The 26,397-nt window shown below is 37.5% G+C and overlaps 1 protein-coding gene across 1 annotated transcript; it reads right to left on the bottom strand.

Annotated features, from left to right (window-relative positions):
• Positions 259–26,197, bottom strand: LOC102190857 (solute carrier family 22 member 9). The gene is made up of 10 exons (XM_005699810.3): positions 25,574–26,197; positions 24,800–24,903; positions 15,463–15,617; positions 15,191–15,359; positions 13,783–13,906; positions 5,836–5,951; positions 4,944–5,158; positions 3,359–3,467; positions 2,476–2,679; positions 259–1,496 (listed from the first exon to the last, which is right to left on the bottom strand). Exons 1-10 carry the CDS (start codon positions 25,973–25,975, stop codon positions 1,436–1,438), a joined length of 1,659 nt encoding a protein of 552 aa, XP_005699867.1. The 5' UTR covers positions 25,976–26,197; the 3' UTR covers positions 259–1,435.

Here is a 26,397-nt window from a genome sequence, read left to right as displayed (position 1 = left end):
ACACCAGAACACATGGACTAATATCTGTCACATGTAGATTAATATCTGCTAATATCTAATTTTTTTTCATTTCGTCTGTGTATCCAAGATTCCTAGCACACTGCTTAATGACTTACATGCTGAATAAATTATTGCTGAATCAATGAAATATTTTTAAAGCTACTTATAATGACACAATTCTGTTTTACACAACTGTATGGCATATGTTATTTTCTAATTCAACCATCAATTTACAAATTTTCATTTACATTCTTTTGGAAAATAAAAGTTGGTATTTTATTTAGTTTGTGTGTCTTTAAATTCCAGTGGTTTTGTACATTTTCATAAATTTATTAGTCATAGGGTTTTTTCTTTTGAAAAGTATATGCCTTTTGACCATCTAATATTGAATTACATATTCTTTTGATGATTATTAGTATCCCACATATTAATAAGTAATCATTTTGAAAATTGTTATTTGGTCTTTTTCCAGTTTATTTTTGATGACTACAATATTTTAAAATATTGCATTATCCTTTTAAAACTTAGAATATAGAAACTGATAAAGAAAATAAAATATCATAAAGGTACTTTATCATTTTGGTGAATATTAATATTTTTCTAGATTTATCCCATAAGTTTTTAGAGTTTTGTCCAATGGAGGTTTTAAATGAGTATTTAGTCAAATATACCTATATTTAAACTGCTGGTATTTGTTTTTACTAATCAGAAAGTTTTCTTAATCCTGAGATTTTGTACCCACATTTTCTATTGAATAATGTGACTTAATTGTTCCATTCATCATTTTAAACATGTGGAGTACTTTTTCAAATTATTAGTCATTTATTTCCAAAGTTAATGATACTTATTACATAATCATTTATTTCCATCAGTGATTTATGCTGTCCTGGTTTCCAAATTTCAAGTGTTCTACATGCCACAAGCCTATTCTGAATGTATTTTGAGTTGTAAATTCTGAATGTCTTTTGAGTTGTAAATGCATCTGCATTTCATTTCAGCATGTACTGCCTCAAATACTTGCACCACCTTCCCTCCATTAACTTCATTTTTTGAATCTTGCCTATTATTAACCTGAAGATAAATTTGTAACTATTTTTCAAGTTGTTCCCCTAATAATTATTCCATCAATGACTGTGCCATTAATTGGAACAGAATCAATGGTTTTTAATGCTGTTTTGTCTCTCTATCCAGAAACATACATGTTTTATTATGATTCCTTTAAAAGTATCGTGACTTTCCTTAAACTTCATATTATGATCAGTCATAGGCATTTTGTATGTAGTTATTTAGAACTGAAATTGTAAATGAGGTCCATTTTCCTATTACATCTTTTTATTTATTTGTTTTCCAAATTTTACCAATATTTGGGAATGACCCCAATTTTTCTTTTTTATCTTGCTCTTTGATTAGCAGATAATGCTTGGAATGGAATTCCTTAAAATTGTGTCACTTTCATGAAAGTACCGTCCGGCTTTGCTTTTCTTGAATCTTTTCTCCTAGAGCAAATACAATGAAAACAACAAAAGAACAAGATTAAAAAACATGGAAAAGGCACCTATGCCTTAATTCTTTAAAGAAAATGGATTGTGTTGGTCTGTGAGTATTGATCAAAACACTGACACCTGTCCTGAGGATCTGAGTAAGTTTTGTGAAGAAAAAAGCCATGCTCCCAGGACAGGATCTGGGAAGGCAGCTTTGATATTGGAAACCAAGGTGATGGCTAACTGGATCTTTGTTTTTTTTTTTTTTTTAAAGTTTTCATCTTTAATGAAATGACTTTGGAAATAACAGACATTTCCATGACACCAACACTGATCTTTGGAAGAGGCAAAGGAAGTATACAGAAGTTTCAAAATCCTTTCAAATTCTTGATCTTTTAAAAATACCAGTAATTACCATCCTTCTCATCTCTTTTTCAACACTTTCATTTCTAGTGAAAATCAGATGGTCTGAATCTCACAGGCAGCACAACATGACTCCTTCTCCTAAGATATATTGTCATCTTAGATAGAGGAGGGGCTCCTGCCCTCTCCTTGGTCTCCCTTAGGGACCTGCTTCAGTGATCAGGGCAGGTCACAGACCTACAGACACCAGTAATCTCAGAGAGCTTACTGCCCTCACTGGGCTGAGGGCTGCCTGGGCCTGAGGGGCGAGAATCAGATGTTTAAATCTGTGCATGTTTGTAAAACACCTTCAGGGATTGTTTATGTTACGCTAGGGCACCTAATTTTGACTTCATCACTAAACCTACTGGTGCCTACTGGTGCTGGTCTGGGTGATCCAGGGAGTCTTGGGGGAGTCTAAGGTCACTGTGGGGAGGGATGAGGCTTTAGCTAAAGTGAAGGCACTGACCACCTAGAGACATCTAGATGTAAGCCTTCCCCTGGTGACAATGACCTTGTATGATGCCTTGGCCTTCTTAGCACAGACCTGTATCACATAGCAACTCTAAGGGACAACCAGGGGTTTACTCACTCCTTTTCCACATCCTGAATGGAGTCAGGTAGAGGCTTATTCCTGGTTTCAGGTAGAAGTGGGACAACAAGGCCACCAAGAATGCAGCAGACTCCATAGATGATCCAAGGCAGGTGGGAGGAATACACTGTTAAGATCATCAAGAGGGGAGCCAGGGCTGCCCCAATATTAGAAGCAATTCCCAAGAATCCTGAAGCTGTTACCCTTGGAGTGAAAACAACAATACAAAAATAATCTGGTATAAATCCATACATGTAATATGAGATTTATTATTTTGCTTTCATTATGGGAGACCACAAGGGGTTCCTAGGTGGAATTAGAGGTAAAGAACCTGCCAGTGTAAGGGACTCAGGTTCAGTTCCTGAGTTGGGAAGATCCCCTGGAAGAGGGCATGGCAACCCATCAGTATTCTTCCTTGGAGAATCCTTTAGACAGAGCAGCCTGGTGGACTATAGTCCATAGCGTCACAAAGAGTCAGGCATGACTGAAGCAACTTAGCATGTGTACAGGCATGGGAGACATCACAGCAGTCTTTAGATACACGAAGACTAATGATGTACTTTTACATTTAAAAAATACTCTTATTTGCTCACAAATTTTTTCAAGTGCACGTGTTTTTTAAAAAGTCTTTGTTATTTAAAAATACTCTTTCCTACAGCACCTTAATGGCTCAGCAGATTATGGGAGATGATACATTAAAGGGCTTAGCATGCCTAACAAAATTGAGAATTTGATTAAAATTTTGGCTCTAATTTTTATTATTAATACTACTACAATCAATGCTTTTGATAATGATTCAGAATATTTTTCTTCCTTCTGTAAGTCTTAATTAGCTGGGAAAGGTCTGTTTTGACTCTGCTAGAGCTTCCATGAGCTTGTGTACCTGAAAACAGTCGGAATTAGTTCATTTCCATGGACAAAAGAACACATGAGAGTCATAGAAGAAACCGCTATTCCCAAAGTTGACACAGCCATACGCAGGGTCTGCATTTCTGGAAGAGAAGATCAGTGAGACTCAGGAAGTCTGAGCTAAAGAAATCAACATCCCCCAAATTATAAGTGAAAAAGACATAGTTGGAAACATTTGCATGTGTTAAATACACAGTGGGCTTCCCTGGTGGCTCAGACGGTAAAGCGTCTGCCTGCAAAGCTGGAGACCAGGGTTCTATTCCTGGGTCAGGAAGGTCCCTTAGAGAAGGAAATGGCAATCCACTCCAACACTCTTGCCTGGAAAATACTTAGTAGAGAAAATGCATGGAGTGGAGAATGTGCAGAGATTAATAGCTGAGGAATGTGACTTATCTGTATATTACAGCCTAAATGAGAATTTAAAAACCTGAGTATTTGAATCAACTGTATCTGCATACCAGAGATTTTAGAAGTTTCCTAAAGATAGAGGGGGGAACAAAATCCCAGAAAAGGTTTGCTTTCATTTATTCTGGCCAGTGTCTCCTCTGTCTTTCATGTATAACATAGGACTATCATATGAGCAATTATTGACAGATGTTAAGACTCATCAATATCCTTTAAAACTCATGTGTTTACACAATATTGCCATAGGGCTAGTAATGCAGTAGAGAATCATAACAGAATGGGGCTCATGTTAACGGATAAACTGGAAAATAGCTTGATCTAGAATAATATTTTAAGATTCAAGAATAAGGACCTGTTTTAGGGGGAAAATAGACTTTGGAAACCTCTGAAAAGATGTTTCATTCAGTTTTCTATCCCATTGAAAAAAAATCATGAAAGTGTTACAAATTGGAGTGGGCTCTGTTGAAAGGCAGCAAATTTGCATTGATGCTGATATTCAAGATGGGATCCTGTATAAATGCCAGTACACTGGAAGTTACCTGAAGCATGGTGACCATCTGGCTTCCCCTATTCATTGCATATGGTCATTCAATTTAGTAACATGGATTTTAAGAGAGGCTCTTAACAGCTTAATGAATTTTCCCCTGTTCTACACATCTACTATGCTTGAAGGGAAGGGATTAAAAATACCCTGGAGTCAAGATGACAACCTAGAACCAGGTTGAAGTTATGGTGACCTAATTCCGGACACATGAGTGGATACATAGAGTCAGGTAGTAAAGTGTCACTGACACTGTCATAATAGGAAAGAGACCAGAGAAAGTGGCAGTATTGTGTCCTCACATGAGATACAATTTGATATATGACATATTATTACCATTTACGGTTACAAGTGTGATTGGCCAAAGGGTAAGTAATCAATTGCTGTCCCAGGTAACAATTACCAAACACATGTCAGATATGATGAAGACAACTATTTGTCTGAACTGTCTGAACTATTTTGCAGCCACTTAATGGCAGAATCTATCCTAAATCCTCAGACTGGTTTTGGAGAATCCTTAGAACCTAGCCTTCACTTCCTACTGGCTTCAGATTCTGTCTTCAAATACCTGGGGTAAGACATTTTCTTATTTCAACCTGTGCTCTTTTCTCACCTTGAGGCACAAATGTGATGGCCAGAATGGAGATTCCAAGAAGAAACAGGAAGAGTGTCTGGCTTACTTGACGGCCCAGGTGATTCAGTGCCAAAAAAGCAACATAATTGGCTGGGAGGTTGACTGCGCCAAAAAGAACTTGAAACAGGAAAACATTGTTTCCCATATACTGGAGGTGGAGAATCAGACCAAAAAATGACATGAAGTTTGCAAATCTGTGGTGAACAAAAATGAACGACATTTTCCGTAAGGTTTAGAGCCTTTGTCTTACAAATGATGATCATAACTATTAACCTAGCAGCCAGTAGTTGGTTCTAAAGTATAAAAACATGATAGGTTTTATGAAATATTTCCTCATACAGTGATGATTTTAAAATTATAAGATAGTTATATATTTGGAGCTCCTAATTATTGTTAAGTTTTGGAGGAGGATTTGGAGTATTTTTGTGGAGGACACATGATGGAACCTTCCAGGGATTTAGAGTTTTTCTGTATCTTTATCTGGGTGATGGTTGCATATTTACATATGGAAATATTCATCAGGCTATGTATTCTTCTTCATTTTATGGTTTGTAATTTTACCTTAATTAAAATGAAAACAAACAAGTGAAGAGAGTTAAAGCCAACACTGTATCATGAGAACATTGGAAGTTCTTAGCCTCAGTTTCCAGTGATGAACTTGGTAGGGTGATATGATAAACAGAACTCTATGTTGTATACCTAGCTCTGGGTCAGTCTTTTCATAACCCTTTGACTATTCAACACGACAGTTATCATTATGGCTTTTTCTCTGTTTTATCTCAGATCTGTTCCCACCATGTTGCTCTTTTGATAAGGAATAGATTCATGTCTCCACTATTTTAACATCTCTCATGCACTGTGTGAAGCCCACCTCACAAAGGACAGGAGACAGATCCTTTTACGCAGGTTGGGTGTGCGGAACAAGTCAAACACAGAAGGCTTGATCTGTGCTGCCTCCAGCTCCTCCTGCATGGCAGATCTCAGGACCTTCAACAACAACAAACTGTTCAGTTGTCACACAGTGGTAGGCATGGTGAGGCCCCCAACAGAGGACAAGATAGACAACTTCCCTTTCTGTTCTACTGGAAAATATAGTCATTGAAAATACAATGGTGGGTGTAAAAGTGATATGAATAGAGAATTGCTGAGTTAAAATGGACTGAAGGAAATTATGTAGCAACAAAAATACTTAAACACAGGATTTGAGAGGGCTGCAGGGCATTAGAAAGGGATTATATGTCAGATATGCAGATAAGAAAGGGAATCAAATCAGGCTTTCTTGGATAATTGTCCAAAGCTCCATTTGTGCCAGATGGGCATGAAAGACCTGGAAACTAAGCTTGGCTATTAGCTGGCTGTCCCTTGCAGAAAAACAGTTTATCTCAGGGAAAGAACATTTCCTGAGATTCTTTGTTTTGGTTCTTTGTTCAGTCACTTTTTGGGGAATTCTTGGCATGTTGTGCCTCCATGAATGAGACGCCTAGAGTTAAATCTGAGGACGAGATCAGGAGAGATCTTGGAGTAGGATGATTTATATTCAGAACTGGTTATAATATGGAGTTACTTAATAGTCCTGCAATATGCTAGGTATATACCTTGAGGAATGTAATTAAATATTTATAAAACTCAATTCACATCAACAGCTCAATGAACATGAATTTGAGAAACTCCAAGAGATAGTGGAGGACAGAGAAGCTTGGAGTGCCACAGTCCATGGAGTTACAAAGACTTGGACACGACTTAGTGACCAAACAACAATAACAAAAAGAACAAGTAGAGGAATCAGAGTAGGAGCAGAGGAGGTGGAGAAAAATAATAGCATTTCTCTCACAAGGATTTCCAGGGCCATACATGAGGCTATAAATGTGCATATGGAATTGTATCCAATTTATCTCAAATACCTATTTATCAGTTATTCAAACAATATAGTCTTAATTCTTATCCCACCTCTACAAAGGAAAAAATACCATAAAGTCAATTGGAATAATTTCATGAGGAATTCAGGGAAGTGAAAGACCACCTTAACTGAGAACCTACAAACGCAATAACATGCTTTCAGTTATAACCCGAGTAGTGAAAATATTGGACTTAGGCTTTTAGAAGAGAGGAGCAGGATTGCATCATGGATGATAATGTAAGTTGAGTTCAGTTCAGTCACTTGGTCGTGTCTGACTCTTTGCAACTGCATGGACTGCAGCAGGCTAGTCTTCCCTGTCCATTACCAACTCCTGGAGCTTGCTCAAACTCATGTCCATTGAGTTGATAATGCCATCCAACCATCTTATTCTCTGTCATCCTTTTCTCCTCCTGCTTTTAATCTTTCCCAGGGCCAGGGTCTTTTCCAATGGGTCAGTTCTTTGCATCAGGCGGCCAAAATATTGGAGCCTCAGTTTCAGCATCAGTCCTTCCAATGAATATTCAGGACTGATTTCCTTTAGGATAGGCTGGTTGGATATCCTTGCAGTCCAAGGGACTCGCAAGAGTCTTCTCCAACACCCAGTTCAAAAGCATTAATTCTTTGGCGCTCAGCTCCCTTTATAGTCCAAATTTCACATCCATACATGACTGCTGGAAAAACTGTAACTTTGACTAGATGGACCTTTGTTGGCAAAGTGATGTCTCTGCTTTTTAATATGCTATCTAGGTTGGTCATAACTTTCCTTCCAAGGAGTAAGCATCTTTTAATTTCATGGCTGCAGTCACCATTTGCAGCGATTTTGGAGCCCCCAAAAATAAAGTCTGACACTTTACAGATTTCTCAGGAGGCAGGTGAGGTGGTTTGGTATTCCCATCTCTTTCAGAATTTTCCACAGTTTGTTGTGATCCACACAGTCAAAGGCTTTGGCATAGTCAATAAAGCAGAAGTAGATGTTTTTCTGGAACTCTCTTGCTTTTTCAATGATCCAGCAGATGTTGGAAATTCAGTCTCTGGCCTTTTCTAAATATTCATACCACTCATAACACTATCCTGGATTAAAATGCATGAAACAGCCCCTGTTTGAACCCTTACCCAGTTGTGTCCTGGAATCAGTGTGAAAATTCATAAAAGCCCTTTGCCAAATTTTTAGATGGTTTGTTAAGCAGTTACCATCCTGTTGGTGGCTTGAAACTGACTATGGTGGTAATATTCACATCACAGCAATTGATCAGCATCACAAATCTGACACCTATGGCTTTTTTTCTTCCTGTAACTAAAGTGTTAAACATTTCCCAGCACACCCTGGCTTGATCCCCACTATAAGTTCTCTGCTGTCTGTAAGAGAATCACTTCAGGTTTGCTGTTGTTCAGTCACTCAGTTGTGTCGTACTCCCTGTGACTCCACGGACTGCAGCACTCCAGGTTTCCCTATCCTTCGCCATTTCCCAGAGCTGCTCAAACTCATGCCCATTGAGTCAGTGATGCCAGCCAACCATTTCATCCTGTCATCCCCTTCTCCTCCTGCCTTCAATCTTGCCCAGCATCAGAGTCTTTTCTGATGAGTCAGCTCTTTGCATCAGATGGCCAAAGTAGTGGAGTTTCAGCTTCAGCATCAGTCCTTCCAATGAGTATTCAGGATTGAGTTTCTTTAGGGTTGCCTGGTTTGATCTCCTTGCTGACCAAGGGACTCTCAAGAGTCTTCTCCAACACCACAGTTCAAAAACATCAACTGGGTAATGGTGTATGATCTTTTTAATTGTTGAATTTGGTTTTCTAACATCTTGTTGATGGTTTTTTCAACTATACTCTTCAGGAATGTTGGCCTATTTTTTTTCTTTTCTTTTCTCATGGTATCTTTGTTTCATTTTGGTGTCAGAATCATATTGGCCTGACAAAATGAATATAGAAGGTTTTTCCATTTCTTTATATAATTTTTAAATTTTTAAATTTATTTATTTTAATTGGAGGTTAATTACTTTACAATATTGTATTGGTTTTGCCATACATCAACATGAATCCACCAAAAGTATACAGAATAGACTTTAAATGAATGGATGAAAAAAGACATCCCATAAAAATGATAACCAAAACAGAGCAGGGATAGTCACCTTGTATGGATAAAATAGACTTTAACTGAAAACTGTCACAAGAGTCCAAGAAGGTAATTTATAATGGCAAAAGGATCAATCTGACACAAGTATATGACATATAACCTACAAAGACTGAATTGAGAAGAACTAGAAAGCCTCAATAGATGAATACCTAATAAACAGCATGAGGCAGTAATTAAAAATCCCAGAAATAAAAGCCTAAAATTATATAGCATTACAGGTGAGTTCTACCAAACATTTAAAGAATTAATATGAATCTTCTCAAACTCTTCCAAAAAACAGAAGATAGAAATTCTTCTAAATTAATTTTGTCAGGCCACTATGATCCTAACAGCAAAGTGAGACAAAGAAACCATAAGGAAAGAAAAGAAAAAAAAAAAAAACCACACAGGCCAACATTCCTGAAGAATATGGTTGAAAAAATAAGCAACGAGATGTTAGCAAACCAAATTCAACAGCATATTGAAAAGATCATACACCATTACCCAGTGGGCTTTATTCCTGGGATGCAAGGATGGTTCAGTACAAGCAAATAAATGTGATACACCAAAGTAGCAGAATGAAGGCTAAAGATCATATGATTCTCACAACAAACGCTGAAAACGCATTTGACAAAATTCAAGACACTTCCATGGCAAAAATTCTCAACAAATTAAGTACTGAAGGAACTTCCATTAAAGGCCATGTATGAAAAGCCCACAGCTAACATTATACTCTGTGGTGAAAAGCTGAAAATTTTTCCTCTAGGATCTGGAACTAGACAAGGATCGCACTTCAGTTCAACATAGAATTGGAAGTCCTGGCCAGAACAATTAGGTAAGAAAAAAATAAGGCATCCAAATCAGAAAGAAAGAAGTAAAATGATCTTTTTTTTGAGACAACATGATCTTATTTGTAGATAAACCTAAACACATATCCAAAAAGTTGTTAAAAGTGAATTCAGTTAATTTGCAAGATAAAAAATTAACATATAAAATCAGTTGTATTTCTATACACCAGCCACAAGCTATCTAAAAATAACATTAAGAAGACAGTCTTATTTGCAATATCATCAAAAACAATAAAGCATTTAGGGATGAACTTAACCAAGGAGGTGAAAGACTTGCATATAATGGGAATTCTAACTTGTATACTGTCATGTAAGAATTGAATCGCCAGTCCATGTCTGACGTAGGGTGCAGCTTGCTTGGGGCAGGTGCATGGGGATGACCCAGAGAGATGTTGTGGGGAGGGAGGTGGGAGGGGGGTTCATGTTTGGGAACGCATGTAAGAATTAAAGATTTTAAAATTTAAAAAAAAAAATTAAAAAATTAAAAAAAAAATCAAATCAGATACAGGAATAGAAAATAAATTTGCAACTCTTACAAGGTGAAAAAAAAAAAAAAAGAAAAAAGAAAAAAAGTTAAGAAAGAAAGAATAAAAATAACCAGAAACATCAAGAGTTAAAAGGCAACCAAAATGTAAATTATTTGACTAAATATAATAAACTGTCTACCTCTATTTAGTTATTTAAAAAAAAAAAATAAAAAAAATAAAAGCAAAAAAAAAAAAAAGAAAACATTGAAGAAAGAAATTAAGGTAAATACTAGAAACTTAAAGCTCATGGATTAAACAAATAAGTATTGTTAAGATGTCCATACAACACAAAGCAATATGCAGATTCAATAAATCCCTGTCAAAATCCCATTGACATTCTCTACAGAAATAGAAAAAAAAAACCCTAAAATTCACATGGAAATACAGAAGACCCCCTGACAGTCAAAGCATTTTTGAACAGGAACAAAGCTGGAAGCATCACATATTCTTGTTTCAAAATATATGACAAAGCCACAGTAACCAAGAGCATGATACTGGCATAAAGACATATAGACCAATAGAACAGAGTAGAGAGCCCAGCAATAGACTCATGTATATACAGACAATTGATTTCTGACAGTTGTGCCAAGAATTCACAATGGGGACAAGATTGTTTTTAATAAATGGTGTTTATTAAAATTGGATATCTACATGCAAAATGTGAAGTTGGAAACTTACCTTACACTATGCGCCTGTGGGTGACTCATGTCAATGTAAGGCAAAACCACCACAATATTGTATAGAAATTATCCTCCAATTAAAATAAAGTAAGTTAAGAAAAATAAAAAATCAACTTAAATAGATTAAAGACTAAAAACCTAAACTGTAAAATTGCTAAAGAAAATATGGGAGAGAAGCTTGTTGATATTGGTCTTGGCAATGATTTTTTGGTTCTGACATCAAAAGAACAGGTAATAAGGAAAAATATACAAATGGTACTATATCAAACTGAAAAGCTTTTAAAAAGTTAGGAAATAATCGACAAAATGGAAAAGCACCTGCAGACTAGAAGCAAATATTTGCAAGCCATGTGTCTTATAGAGGGTTAATATCCAGAATCTATAGGAAACTCCTACAACTCAGTAGTGAAAAACCCAAATAACTCAATTAAAAGCTAGTTTTAATTGAGTCAGTCAAAGCTATGGTTTTTCCAGTAGTCATGTACAGATGTGAGAGTTGCATTATAAAGAAGGCTGAACAATTAATAACTGATGCTTCAGAAGATGCTGGAGATGACTCTTGATGAGTCCCTTGGACAGTAAGGAGATCAAACTAGTCAATCCTAAAGGAAATCAACCCTAAATTTTCATTGGAAGGACTGATACTGAAGCTCCAATACTTTGGCCACCTGATGTGAAGAGCTGACTCATTGGAAAAGACCCTGATGCTGGAAAAGATTGAAGGCAGGAGGACAAGGGTATGGCAGAGGATGAGATGGTTGGATGGCATTACTAACTCAATGGACATGAGTTTGAGCAAACTCCAGGAGATAGTGAAGGACAGGGGAGCCTGATATGCTGCAGTCAATGGGCTTGAAAAGAGTTGGACATGACTTTGCAACTGAGCGGCAACAAAAAATGGGCATACAAACTGAATAGACATTTCTGCAAAGACCACATACAAATGGCCAACAGGTACATAAAAAAATGCTTGACATCACTAATTGTTAGGGGAGGGCAAATCAAAATTATGAGTTACCACTGCACACCAGTTAGAATGGCTATTATTTTTAAAAAAAGTAATAAGTATTGGTGAAGATGTGGAGAACAGGGTATCCTTGTACACTGTTGCTGGGAATGTGAAATGCTGTGACCACTATGGAAACAGTATGGAGGTTCCTCAAAAAATTGAGACTGGAACTAGTATATTATCCTGTAATCCTTCTTTTGGATATACACTCAGAGGAATTGAAATCAGGATCTTGAAGATATATCTGCCCTCATATATTCATTGGATCATTATTCCCAATAGCTAAGATATGGAAACAAATGTCCATCCATGGATGAATAGAAAAGGAAAGTGCCATCTATATATATGCAAAATGGTATATTATTCAGCAATAAAAGTAAAGAAATTTTGCCATTTGTCACAGTGTGGCTAACCTAGAGGATATTATGCTACAAAAAATAAGCCATGTGCAAAAAAACAAATACTACAGGATATCACTTATACAAGTAATCTAAAATAATTAAACTCAAAGAAACAGAGAGTTTCTGAAAAGTGCTTGCCAGGTGTTGGGGGTTGTGAGAAATGGGGCAATATTTATCATAGAGTACAAAGTTTAAGTTGAGCAAGATAAATCAATCCTAAAGAACTCTACTCTATAGCATTGTGTCTAGGGTTATAATACTGTACTGTGCACTCAAAATTTGCTGTGATGGGAGGTCTTATATTGTATTATCACAAAAAATAATAAATAAAGAAGGATGGAGAAAGTTTTAGGAGGTAATGGATATGTTTATTGTATCAACTGTCTTGATGATGTTCAGATGTATACTAACTTGCAAATCCATCAAGTTGTACATTAAATAGGTACAGCTCTTTGTATGTTAAAACCTCAATAAAGTGGCTTCAAAAAATTGATCAGATGTGCCAATGAGTAAATTTGCAGAAATGTTTTATTGTTCTTGTTTGACTGTCTAGCCCCTAACCTTCTCTTTTTCCTATTAACAAGGGCAGATAATTTCTCCTTGTCTCTATTAGCATTCTTTCCATTCTCGTATCATTGCAAACAAACAAAGTTAATAATGGGCTTCCCTCATAGCTCAGTTGGTAAAGAATCCACCTGCAATGTGGGAGGCCCTGGTTCAATTCCTGGGTTGGGAAGATCCACTGGAGAAGGGATAGACTACCCACTCCAGTATTCTTGGGCTTCCCTGGTGGCTCAGCTGGTAAAGAATCCGCCTGCAGTATGGAAGATCTGGCTTCAATCCCTGGGTTGGGAAGATCCCTTGGAGAAAGGAAAGACTATCCACTCCAGAATTCTGGCCTGAAGAATTCCAGGGACTGTATAGTCCATGGGATCTCAAAGAGTCGACTGCTTTTCACTTTCACATGCGCTTTTCTGCATGGTCACTAAGCTGCCCTTCTTGCCTTACCATCTTGACAAAAGAGCCATTGGAATGTTAATTGGAAAGAAATGGATTTTTTTTTTTTTTACTTTCTCTAACACAAAGGGTGGCGAATACACAGTCTTTACAATCATACATATGAAGTGCTTTCTGCCTTTGTTGAGTGAAATATCTGCATTCAGTCCCTTCAGCATCATCATGCTCTCTCTTAATAGTCACTCAAACAATGTGGGCAGCTATTGAAGACCAGGACAATAAGCTAAGTAGACCCCAATCACACCTGTGTTCCCACCCTTTATTCACTTGGACACCGACTAGAGTGTACGTCAGGTCACGTCATCCCAATCCCCTCTCCTGTTCACCTCCATAGTTAGGGAGTCTCCAGCATTCTTCCTTCCATTTCTGTGTGCAGCTTTTTTAAGCTCCTTTAAGCCCTCCTCAGGTCTGTTGGTGATAATCAGCCACCGAGCAGACTCTGCCAGCCACCTGATCAAAGAAGAGAACAGAGCTGTAACGAACTCTCATTTCCTCATTTTTTCACATACCATTTTTTCCTGAAATACCTCTTCCCTCCCATCTAATACCTATCTCTTGTTTTGTTACACCAGAAAATATAATGCATATTCTCTCGTACCATAACTAGGAGCTTGTTAAGTCGATAAAGAACCCACCTGCAATGCAGGACAGCCTGGTTTGATTCCTGGGTTGGGAAGATCCTCTGGATAGCCTACCCACTCCAGTATTCTTGGGCTTCCCTTGAGGTTCAGCTGGTAAAGAATCCACCTGCAATTCGGGAGACCTGGGTTCGATCCCTGGGTTGGGAAGATTCCCTGGAGAAGGGAAAGACTATCCACTCCAGTATCCTGGCTTGGAGAATTCCATGGACTGTATAGTCCATGGAGTCGCAAAGAGTCAGACATGACTGAGCGACTTTCACTTTCACCATAATTAGGAAATGGTGAAGATGACCTCTACGTTCAGAGACCTTTACTGCCAGAATATAGACTTGGAGTCATAGTGTTCCCTTCCTATTATTCAGAGGGATAGTATCAGTTTTAGCAAATAAAATAGTGTGATTAGTTAAATTTGAATTTAGATTAAAGGTGAATATGAGTAAACCTTGAGTACCACTACATCCCATGCAGTATTTTGTACATATACTAACAAGTATTTGCTGTTTATTTGAAATTTTACTTTAACAAGACACTATATTTTTATCAGGTTAGTAAATAAAAATACAGAAAAGTAGTGAAAGTGTTAGATTTTAGTCGTGCCCAACTCTTTGCGACCTTTGGATGGTAGCCCTCCAGGCTCCTCTGTCCACGAAATTCTCCAGGCAAAAATACTGGAGTGGGTAACCATTCCCTTCTACAGGGGATATTCCTGTTCTCGGGATCAAACCCGGGTCTCTTGCATTGCAGGCAGATTATTTACCCTCTGAGCCACCAGGGAATCCCAAATAAAAATGCAGAACTCTCAAGTAAGTAGAAATTTCATGTAAATAATGAGTGATTTTTAGTGTAACTAGGCTCCGTTCAATATTTGGGGTTATTATATAAAAATTTCATGTTTTATCTAAAATTCACATTTACCTGAACGTCCTTGGTATTATCTTGTAACACTAACTGTTCTACTTCTTTAATTGCACACAGGGCACAGATTAGTTAAGCATGTGTTCAAATATTGACTAAGACCAATCAGAATTCTTGCATCCTAACTCCCGGTACCTTGGATCTAGGATCTTCTCAGATAAAGAAAGAAATTTTATACCTTGAGGAGAGAAAGAAGACAAATAATGGTACAGAAAACACCAGCTGAAGGGTGCGCCAGTCTCTAATGGCAAAAGCGAGTCCTCCCAGGATGATCTTGCCCAAGCAAGCAGCACAGATGGACAGGGTCATTCCCATGACTTGGAATCGGGGCACTGTCCATTCTACAACTGAAAGAAAACACAAACAGGATCTTGACTTCAGACAAAGTTAGAATTTAAAAAATAAAATTTAAGGCTTGGAAAATGTCAAAGACCCAAAGTTTTGACTTACTAAGAACAGTACAATTTGTCAGGATGCTCATGGTAGAAAACCCAGCCAAGAAGCGTAGTGAGCAGTAAATGAGGTAGGTGGGAGCAAAGGCTGCACTGGTGTCAGCAATGGCAAGCTGGAGCAAACAGCATCTGAAAATTAACCTCCTCCCAAACCTGAGAAATGGAAACAGGTTAGATACAGTAGTAGTAACAACAGTATAGTAGAAATGAAAAGAAAAAAAAAAAGGATACACACTTTGAAATTTAGGGGATGTTTTCTAATTTTCTTATTTTTATTTTATTTTTTATTTTATTTTATTTAAATTTTATTTTTACTTTATTTTACTTTACAATACTGTATTGGTTTTGCTATACATTGACATGAATCCACCATGGGTGTATACGAGCTCCCAATCCTGAATCCCCCTCCCACTCCCCACCCATATCATCTCTCTGGATCATCCCCATGCACCAGCCCCAAGCATCCTGCATCCTGTATCGAACATAGACTGGCACTTCGCTTCTTACATGATAGTATACATGTTTCAATGCTGTTCTCCAAAATCATCCCACCCTCTCCCTCTCCCTCAGAGTCCAAAAGTCCGTTCTATACATCTGTGTCTCTTTTGCTGTCTCGCATACAGGGTCATCATTACCTTATTTCTAAATTCCATATATATGTGTCAGTATACTGTATTGGTGTTTTTCTTTCTGGCTTACTTCACTCTGTATAATCGGCTCCAGTTTCATCCATCTCATTAAAACTGATTCAAATGTATTCTTTTTAGTGGCTGAGTAATACTCCATTGTGTATATGTACCACAGCTTTCTTATCCGTTCATTTGCTGATGGACATCTAGGTTGTTTCCATGTCCTGGCTATTATAAACAGTGCTGCGATGAACATTGGGGTACATGTGTCTCTTTCAATTCTGGTTTCCTTGATTTTCTGTTTTTCTTCCCTCTACCTTGTTTTTTTTTTAATTAAATTTATTTATTTCAATTGGAGGCTAATTACTTTACAATATTGTGATGGTTTTGCCATACATTGACACATGAATCAGCCATGGATGTACATGTGTCTCACCATCCTGAACCCCCCTCCCCCCTCCCTCCCCACCCCGTCTCTCTGGGTTGTCCCAGAGCACCAGCTTTGTGTGCCCTGCTTCATGCATCAAATGCGCACTGGTCATCTATTTTACATATGGTAATGTACATGTTTCAATGCTATTCTCTCAAATCATCCCACCCTTGCCTTCTCCCACAGAGTCCAAAAGTCTGCTCTTTACATCTGTGTCTCTTTTGCAGTCTTGTATACAAGGGTTGTCATTACCATCTTTCTAAATTCCATATATATGTGTTAATATGCTGTGTTGATGTTTCTCTTTCTGGCTTACTTCACTCTGTATAATAGGCTCCAGTTTCATCCATCTCAATAGAACTGACTCAAATGTGTTCTTTTTTATAGCTGAGTAATATTCCACTGAGTATATGTACCACAACTTCCTTATCCATTCATCTGCCGATGGACATCTAGGTTGCTTCCATGTCCTAGCTTTGTAAACAGTGCTGCAATGAGATTTTGTTGTGATATAATTGAAATACAGCACTGGACAAGTTTAAGGTATACAGGATAATGATTTGCCTTATGTCATGAAATGATTATCACAATAAATCTAGTGAACATTCATCATCCCATATAGATGCAAATTTAAAGGAAGGGGAAATTTTTTTTCTGTGTGACGAGAACTCAAGATTTATTATCTTAACAGCTTTCATATATAAAACGCAGCCATGTTAATTATATTCATCGTTATACACTGCATCCCTAGTACTTATAACCGAAAGTTTCTACCTTTTGACTGCTTTCATCCAGTTTCCCCTCTTCTCATGTCTGCCTCTGGTAACAAAGCTTCCTGTGAGTTTGTTTGCTTTTGGAGTCTAACTGACCTACAATACTAGGTTAGTTCCTATTACACAACATAGTGATTCAGTATTTCTATACATATCAAAATGGTCACCATGGTAAGTCTAGTTTGTCACCATACAAAGATATTACATAGTTAATGACTATACTCCCCACACTGTACCTTTCATACCCTTGACTCATTTATTGCACACCTGGAAGTTTAAACCTCTTAGTCTCCCTCATCTATCTTTTCCCCCACATCCCTGTCCCTCTAGAACCACCTGTTTTTTCTCTTTATCCGTAACTGTTTCTGTTTTGTTCATCGTTTTCTTTTTATATTGCACATATTAGTGAAGTTGGCATTTGTCTTTCTCCGTCTGAATTGTTTCACTCAGCATAATACCCACTAGGTGCATCCATGTTGTCACAAATGGCAAGATATCATTCTTTTTCATGGCTGAGAAATATTCCATTTTAGGCCTTCCCAGGTGGCACAGTGGTAAAGAACCTGCCTGCCAATGCGGGAGCTGCAAGAGATGTGAGTTTGACCCCTGGGTTGGGAAGATCTCCTGGAGCAGGAAATGGTAACCCATTTCAGTATTATCACCTGGAAAATTTCATGGACAGAGGCCTGGAGAGCTACAGTCCATGGGTTTGCAAAGAGTCAGACATGTTTTCTCAATACTGGTTCCTGAGGAGGGCCATCTTTTTCTATTGTATATTCTTTAATTGCCCATATACATGTGATGAGTTTGTTTCTGGGCTTTCTATTGGGTTCCATTGATCTGTGTGTCTGGTTTTGAGCTCGTATAAAACCTTGATTACTGTATCTTTGTAGTGTAGCTTGAAACCAGAAAGCATGATACTCTAGCTTTGCTCTTCTTTCTCAGGATTGCTTTGGCTATTGAGGGGTCTTTCATGCTTCCATATAAGTTTTAGAATTATTTATTCTATTTCTGTAAGAAATAACTTTGGTAATTTGATAAGGAGTGCATTGATTTTGGGCATCACCTTGGGCAGTATGTTCATTTTAGCAATATTTATTCTCTAATCCTTGAGGACAGTTTATCTTTCCTCTTTTGTTGTTGTCTTCCATTTCTTTCATCAATGACTAATAGTTTTCCAAGTACAGATATTGTACCCCTTCATTTGGGCTTATTCCTAGGATTTTATTCTTTTTGATGCAACTATAAATGGGATTGCTTTCTTAATTTTTCTCTCTGATTGTTAGTGTATACATTGTTAGCATATAGAAATATAACAGGTTTCTGTAAATTAATTTTATATCCTGCTGCTGCTGCTGCTGCTAAGTTGCTTCAGTCATCTCTGACTTTGTGCAACCCCATAGATGGTAGCGCACCAGGCTCTGCCGTCCCTGGGATTCTCCAAGCAAGAACACTGGAGTGGGTTGCCATTTCCTTCTCCAATGCATGAAAGGGAAAAGTGAAAGTGAAGTCACTCAGTTGTGTCCGACTCTTCGCGACCCCATGGACTGCAGCCTACCAGGCTCCTCCGTCCATGGGATTTTCCAGGCAAGAGTACTGGAATGGGTTGCTGTTGCCTTCTCCTTATATTCTGCAACTTTGCCAAATTCATTGATGGGTTCTAGCAGCTTTTTGGTAGCATCTTTAGGATCTTCTGTGTATGGTGTCATGTTATTTAAAAACAGTGACAATTTTACTTCTTCCTTTACAATTTGGATTCCTTTTCTTTCTTTCTTTCTTTGATTGTTGTGGCTAGGACTTCCGGTACTATGTAAATAAAAGTGAATAAAAGAGGTGAGAGAAGGTGTCCTTGTCTTGATCCTGATATTACTGGAAATGCTATCAATTTTTCACCATTGAGTATGATTTTAGTTAACTGTGGGCTTGTCACATATGACCTTTATTGTGTTGAGATATGTAACTTCTCTGTTGAGACCTTTTATCATAAATAAATGTTGAATTTTTCAAGGTTTTTCTGCATCTATCAAGATGATCATATGATTTTTATTCTTCAGTTTATTAATGTGTTTTATTATATTGATTGATTTGCAGATACTGAACCACTATTGCATCCCTACCCTGGGATAAATTCCACTTAATCATGGTGTATGATCCTTTTAATGTATTATTGATTTTTTGTTCTGATATTTATTATTTTTTTCTTTCTGCTAACTTGGGGTTTTGTTTGTTCTTCTTTTTAGTTCCTTGAGGTGTAAGGTTTGGTTATTATTTGAGATTTTTCTTGTTTTCTGAAGTAGACTTGTATAAATTTCCTCTTGGTACTACTGTTGCTGATTCCCATAGATTTTGGATTGCTGTGTTTTCAGTTTTACTTGTTTCTAGGTGTTTTTTTTTTTTTCTTCCTTCTTTGATATACTCAGTGAACCGTTAGTTGTTTAGTAGCCTTTGTTTCGGAGAAGGCAATGGCACCCCACTCCAGTACTCTTGCCTGGAGAATCCCATGGACGGAGAAGCCTGGTATGTTGCAGACCATGGGGTCGCGAACAGTCGGAAACGACTGAGCGACTTCACTTTCACTTTTCACTTTCCTGCATTGGAGAAGGAAACGCAACCCACTCCAGTGAGAATCCCAGGGACGGAGGAGCCTGGTGGGCTGCCGTCTATGGGGTCGCAGAGAGTTGGACACGACTGAAACGACTTAGCAGCAGCAGCAGCAGCAGCCTTTGTTTAACCTCCATATCCTTGTGTTTTTGGCAGCTTTTTTCTTGTAGTGGATTTCCACTCTCATAGTATTGTGGTCAAAAAAGATGCCTGATAGGATTTCAATTTTCTTAAGTTTACTAAGACTGGTTTTGTGACCTCTCATATGACTTATCCTGGAGAATGTTACATGTGTACTGGAAAAGAATGTATATTCTGTTTTTTGATAAGCTAATCTATATATACATATGTATATGTATATACATATATATATGTGTGTGTATATATATATATATATTAAGACCATCTGGTTTAATGTGCCATTTAATGCCGCTATTGATTTTCTGTCCGGATGATCTCTCCATTGGTATAACCAAGGTGCCGAAGTCCCCTCTTATTATTGTGTCATGTCAGTTTCTCCCTTTATGTCTGTTAATATTTGCTTTATGTATTTAGGTGCTCCTAATTTGGTGTTTTTTAAAAAACTTAATTTTTAGAGCAGTTTTAGGTTGACTGCAACAATGAAAGAAGATACAGAGATTTCTCAATATACCCTGCCCCTACTCATGCAGTGTCCCTACCTTCTTGCACCAATAGACACATTTGATGCAACTAATGAACCTACAATGATATGTCATTATTTTCCAAGGTTCATTAGGAATACCTTAGGATACACTCTTGCTATTGTACATTCTATGGGTTTTGACAAATGTGTAATGACATGTGCCCACTGTTACAGTGTCATAAAGAGTAGTTTCACTGCCCTAAAACACCTCTGCATTCTGCCTATTCTTTTATTTTCCTCCTGTGTGGGCTGTGTGCTTAGTCGCTCAGTCATGTCTGACTCTTTGCGACCCCATGGACTGTAGCCTGTCAGTCTCCTCTGTTCATGGGGATTCTCCAGGCAAGAATACTGGAGTGGGTTGCTATGCCTTCCTCAGGTGGATCTTTCCAACCCAGGGATAGAACTCAGGTCTCCCACGTTGCAGGAGGATTCTACCATTTGAGCCACCAGGGAAGCACTGTTTTCCTCCGATCTACCACTTATCATTTTACTGTTTCCATAGTTTTATCTTTTCCATAATGTAGTTGGACTCATACAGTATGTAGACTTTCCCGATTAGCTTCTTTCACTTTGCAGTATATATCTAAAGTTCTTCCATATCTTTTCATGGCTTGATAGTTCATTTCCTTTTAGCATGGAATAAGATCCTATGGCTTGATGTACCGCAATTTATTTATGTATGCATTTGCTAAAATAAATGCATTTATTCATGCATTCATCTTCTAAGTTTTAGCTTAGGAGATATGAATAAGGCTGCTAGGAACATCCCTGGGTAGGCTTTGTGTGGACATAACTTTTCAGCTCCTTGGTAATTACCAAGGAGTATGATTCCTAGATTATTTGGCAAGAATGTGCTCAATTTTGTAAGAAACTGTCAATATGTCTTCAAAAGCGGCTATATCATTTTACATTCCCATCAGATATCAATAAGAGAGAGTTCCTGCTGCTCTACATCTTTGCATTTGATGTGTATCTATCTATCTATCTATCGTCTATCTAGCTATCTATATTTGTCATTCTAATAGGTATGTAGTAGTATATCATTGTTTTAGTTTGTATTTCCCTAAAGATATATGTTGTGGAGCATCTTTTCATATGTTTATTTGCCATCTGTACAACTTCTTTGGAGATGTCTTTCAAATTTTCTGACTATATTTTAACTAGAATGTTCATTTTTCTTTAAGAGTTCTTTGTATGCATATGCCTATGGCTGATTCATGTTGATATATGGCAGAAATCAACACAATGTTGTAAAGCAATTATCCTCCAATTAAAAATAGATAAATAAATTCCGAAACGAGTTCCTTGTGTATTTTGGTTAATTATTCTTTTTCAGGTATCTTTTGCAAGTATATTTTCCCAGTTTGTGGTTTGTCTTCTCATTCTTTTGGTTATATTTCTTTTTGTACTGTGTGTGCTAAGTCACTCAGTCGTGTCTGACTCTTTGCAATCCCATGGACTGTAGCCCTCCAGGTTCCTCTGTCCATGGGGATTCTCTAGGCAAGAATACTGGAGTGGGTTGCCATGCCCTTCTCTAGGGGATCTTCCCAATCCAGGGATTGAACTCAGGTCTCCCACACTGCAGGTGGTTCTTTACCATCTGAGCCACTAGGGAAGCCTCATATTTCTTTTCAGTTGTAGTATAATACATAAAATATGATTGGCTATTTTAACCACTTTTGATTATATTGGTCACTCACTGGTATTACATTCATGATGTTAGGTAACCATCATCACTATCTACTGCCAAAGCTTTTCAAAATCCTCTGTAGAAACTTTGTACCCATTAAGCAATAACTCCTCATTCCTTTTTGTCCCCAGCTTCTGGTATCTCTAATTTGCATTTCCCTTCACTAATTTTCCTAGTCTATATATTTTATGTAAGTGGGATCATAAATATTTGTTATATTTTGTCTGTCATTTTACTTTACATGTTTTCAATGTCCTACAAGTTTTAGCATGATATACAGAACTTTATTTCTTTTTATGGCTGTACATATCACATTTTACCCATTTATCTGTTGATGGATATGTGTAGTTTTCACCTTTTGGCTATTGTGAATAATGTTGCAATGACATTGTTTTATAAGCTATTTGTTTGAATCCCTGTTTTCAACTCATCTGATTTTATACCTAGCAATGAAATTGTTAGGTCATATGGTTTCTCTAAATTTAATTTTTTGAAGACTCCAAAAGTATTTGTCATAGTGGTGGTACCAATTTACCTCCCCATCAACAATGTGCAAGATTCCAGTTTTACTACATCCTTGTGAAAGCATGTTATTTTCCTTTTTTTTTTTTTTTTTTGGATTATAGCAATCCTAGTACGTGTGAAGTGGCATTTTATTGTGGTTTGACTTACATTTTTAAAATGACATCATGTTGAGCATCTTTTTATATGCTTATGCTCCATATATATAACTGTATAAAGGAAATGTATATTCAAGTCTTTGCTCATTTAAAAATTGAGTTCTTTGTCTTTTTATTTTTATTTTTACTTTATTTTACTTTACAATACTGTATTGGTTTTGCCATACATTGACATGAATCCTGTAAGAGTTTTTATAAAGTCTGGATATTAAACCTTATTCCATCAGTCTATTCACCTATCTTTATTCCCTATATATGATTTACAAATATTTTCTCCCATTAAACACGTTATCTTTTCACTTTATGGATAACACCCTTTGATGTGCTGAAGTTTTTAATTTTGATGAAGGCCCACCTATTTATATCTTTTTTTATTACTCACACTTTTGATGTTATATCTAAGAATCCATTGTCAAACCCAAAGTCAAGAAGATTTACCCCTGTTTTCTCCTAAGAGTTTTATGGTTTTAGGTCTCTTATTAAAGTTGCGAATCCATTTTGTGTTAATATTTGCTATGGTTTTATGTTTACTTGCATCTTTTGCATGTGTATGTCTAATTGGCACTGTTCCATTTGCTAAATGGCATATTTTATCCATTAAACAGGCTTGGAAACTTTTTCAAAAATCAGTCAGCATAGATATATTGTTTAATTTTTATTTCTGTAAGGTAAACAGTTCTGTGTAACTGAGCTGTTAGAAATGAACACTCTGACTCTGACCACTTTTATATAGTATGTATAATCTAACAGTTCTGCATTACTGAATGGATCAATGGAATAATGCTTCATATCCAGACTTCCCTTGTGGCTCAGCTGGTAATGAATCTGCCTGCAATGTGGGAAACCTGGGTTCAATCCCTGGGTTGGGAAGATCCCCTGGAGAAAGGAAAGTCTACCCATTCCAGTATTCTGGCCCGGAGAATTCCATGGATTACACAGTCCATGGGGTCGCAAAGAGTCAGACACGACTGAGCGACTTTCACTTTCACTTTCCTATGTATTACAGAACTGTTAGAAATGAACACTGTGACTCTGAACACTTTTATAAGGTACCTTTTTAAATAATCTTACCTTTTATAAGATCATACACTCAGAATTCATGATTTTCAGCTGAGATAATAGATGACATAATGCTAGTAGATGGTAAGGAGCACCTTAATTCCCCATGCCCTTTAGAGAAGACAGACTTGGGTGGTTGGTGGAATTGGCTGAGTTGTCTAATTCAGAAGTGCACTGTCAGGTACAGGATACTTCAATTTCTAAGACCACAAATTGTGACAGAAGTTGTCATTAGATTAATTCCCCTACATGGTTGAAAATATTATGTTTATTGTAGTGTTTTAGAAAAATAAAAATCAAGGCCACTGAAATACTTTTTTTATACACCACCAAGATACAATGCTATGTATAACACAGGTTTCATAGGAATGTCTACCAGCATATTTGAGAAATAAGGACATGATAACCATACTCTAAAAATCCACAAGCATTCAGATAAGAGAGGTCAGGAGGGACTGAACACAGGTTGCATCTCATGACGTGAAACATCTTCCTCTCTGTTCCCATAGGAACCTCTTTTTTTATCTTTATAAGCTATGATGTGGCACCTCTGCTCCAAACCTCATCCTAAAACTGCTCCCATGTCTGATGGAGATGTTGTTTCTGTATCCCATACACAACGCTCACAGCTGATAAAATAGCACTCACCACACTGACAGTAATTCTCCATTTGTTTGTGTTTCTAGATCCCTGGGGACTAAGGAAGCCCCAGGACAGTGTAATTTGCAATAAATATTTCTTAATGGAAGAATATTTATGGGTTCTTGAAAATACCTGAGCAAAGAGAACTGTGATTCAGAGACACTCACCTGTCTGATAAATGGCCATATACGATGCTTCCCACCAGCATTCCAGCCATGAATAAGAATTTGGCCATTGATTTCAGTGATTGAGATTCACATACCAGGTCCCACTGGATGAGAAAGAAAGCAGCAAAGGAGAGCTCCATGATTTATAACCTCTCAGTAGAAACCTGATTGAAGCAGTTTAAACAATTCGCATGGTTGTTTATTTTATTCCCTTTTCCCTCTCCAGCTTCCTTTATTACATTAGGTGATTTTTACTATTCAGGTCTCAGCTTAAATATAACTTCTTTTAGGAAGCCTTCTCTAAACCTGTTAGATTTAACAACGCCTTGTTTTGTCCTCAATCTTGGCCATAGCGTGCAATATTTGAAGGCCTTAAAAAGTTTCCTGATGCTAGAATTTTATCACAGATCTTCTTATATGGCTGCTTTGGGATACAGTGCTTGGAGGTTTGCATCAGTATCTCTGATATCTCTAATTTACAAGCAAGGCTGAACATTAATGATCTTTTAAACACATCACATAAATTACTTTCTTAATCTTAGGTCTTCCTAAGGATAAAAGCCATATAATAGCAAGGTCACATCTGTTTCTGAGTTCATTAAATTTATTAAATATATAGGTGTTTGGCATTCAATAAAGAAGTAATTAATATTTGCTGAAAGATTGAAGAATGAGCACCTAATAGTGACTAAAAAGATTAGAAACTTATTTGTTACTCAGTTACCCTTAGAGACTCAGACCATGTACTCACAAGATGTAAATGAGGCCTCTTACCTTAGTCACAATAGTGGAGGTGAAGATGCTTTGGTCATACACCCAGCCGTCCACACAGGACTCTGTGTCCAGGTCAGTTATGTTGGGGAAGGTCCTGTTCAGGTTAAGGAGCTGCCACTGGGGGCGGCTGAAGCGACGACACTTCTCTGGCCTCAGGTTTGAGTCCAGTGGGATGGAGATTCTCAGGAGGGCATCAGGGCTGAGGGTCCTAGTGTCATTAGCAGAGTCAGTGTTATTGTCGAGAATGTGGACCCAACAGTGATGACCAGGCACGGCTGCAGTGAAGTTCTCCAATAGAATATGAGGGTAGGTGATGAGGCTGGAGATACAAAGGAAAAGCATCTGAAGGATCTGGAATCTCCCCAGGCCTCCAACTTGATCCAGGAGGTCCTGAAAGGCCATCGAGGCTGAGCAGTGATCCCCAAGTGGAAGCAAAATGACTATTTAGAGGAGTTCAAAGAGAGGAAAACTTTCACTATGTCACACACTAAGTGTGTATTGATCCTGATCCCAGTGTTAGCTCAGTGGGTCCTGGGTCACCTCCACAGCAAGGGCATGGAAGCCAGTTCTCCAGCTTGTTTCGGGATCAGGTTGGTAACTGTTTTCTTTAAAGTCACAGAGAGATACTTTGCTGAGATGCTTCCAGTAATTGACAAAACTGTTTAAAGGTCTACTCTGTGAAAATTCTTTTTGTCAGCAGTGCCCCAGAGTGGCATTGGACTTTGAGCGCCGCATCTGTAAATAAAATGAAATAAACCTGCTGCATGGTTTGCAGTCTGTTCCAGAACATGTCATTTGCCAGACTAGAAAGTGAAATGTTATTT

The sequence above is a fragment of the Capra hircus genome, chromosome 29 (genome assembly GCF_001704415.2).
Source record: "Capra hircus breed San Clemente chromosome 29, ASM170441v1, whole genome shotgun sequence".
Lineage (NCBI taxonomy): Eukaryota > Metazoa > Chordata > Mammalia > Artiodactyla > Bovidae > Capra > Capra hircus.
This window is presented reverse-complemented; position numbering and strand designations above follow the sequence as displayed.

Coding starts and splice junctions, on each gene's coding strand:
- LOC102190857 (XM_005699810.3), bottom strand. CDS start 25,975: ATGGCCTTTCAGGACCTCCTGGATCAAGTTGGAGGCCTGGGGAGATTC. Junction 15,360..15,462: donor GACAAATTGTACTGTTCTTA/GTAAGTCAAAAC, acceptor GTTTTCTTTCAG/TTGTAGAATGGACAGTGCCC. Junction 1,497..2,475: donor ATTCAGGATGTGGAAAAGGA/GTGAGTAAACCC, acceptor TATTTGCTCTAG/GAGAAAAGATTCAAGAAAAG.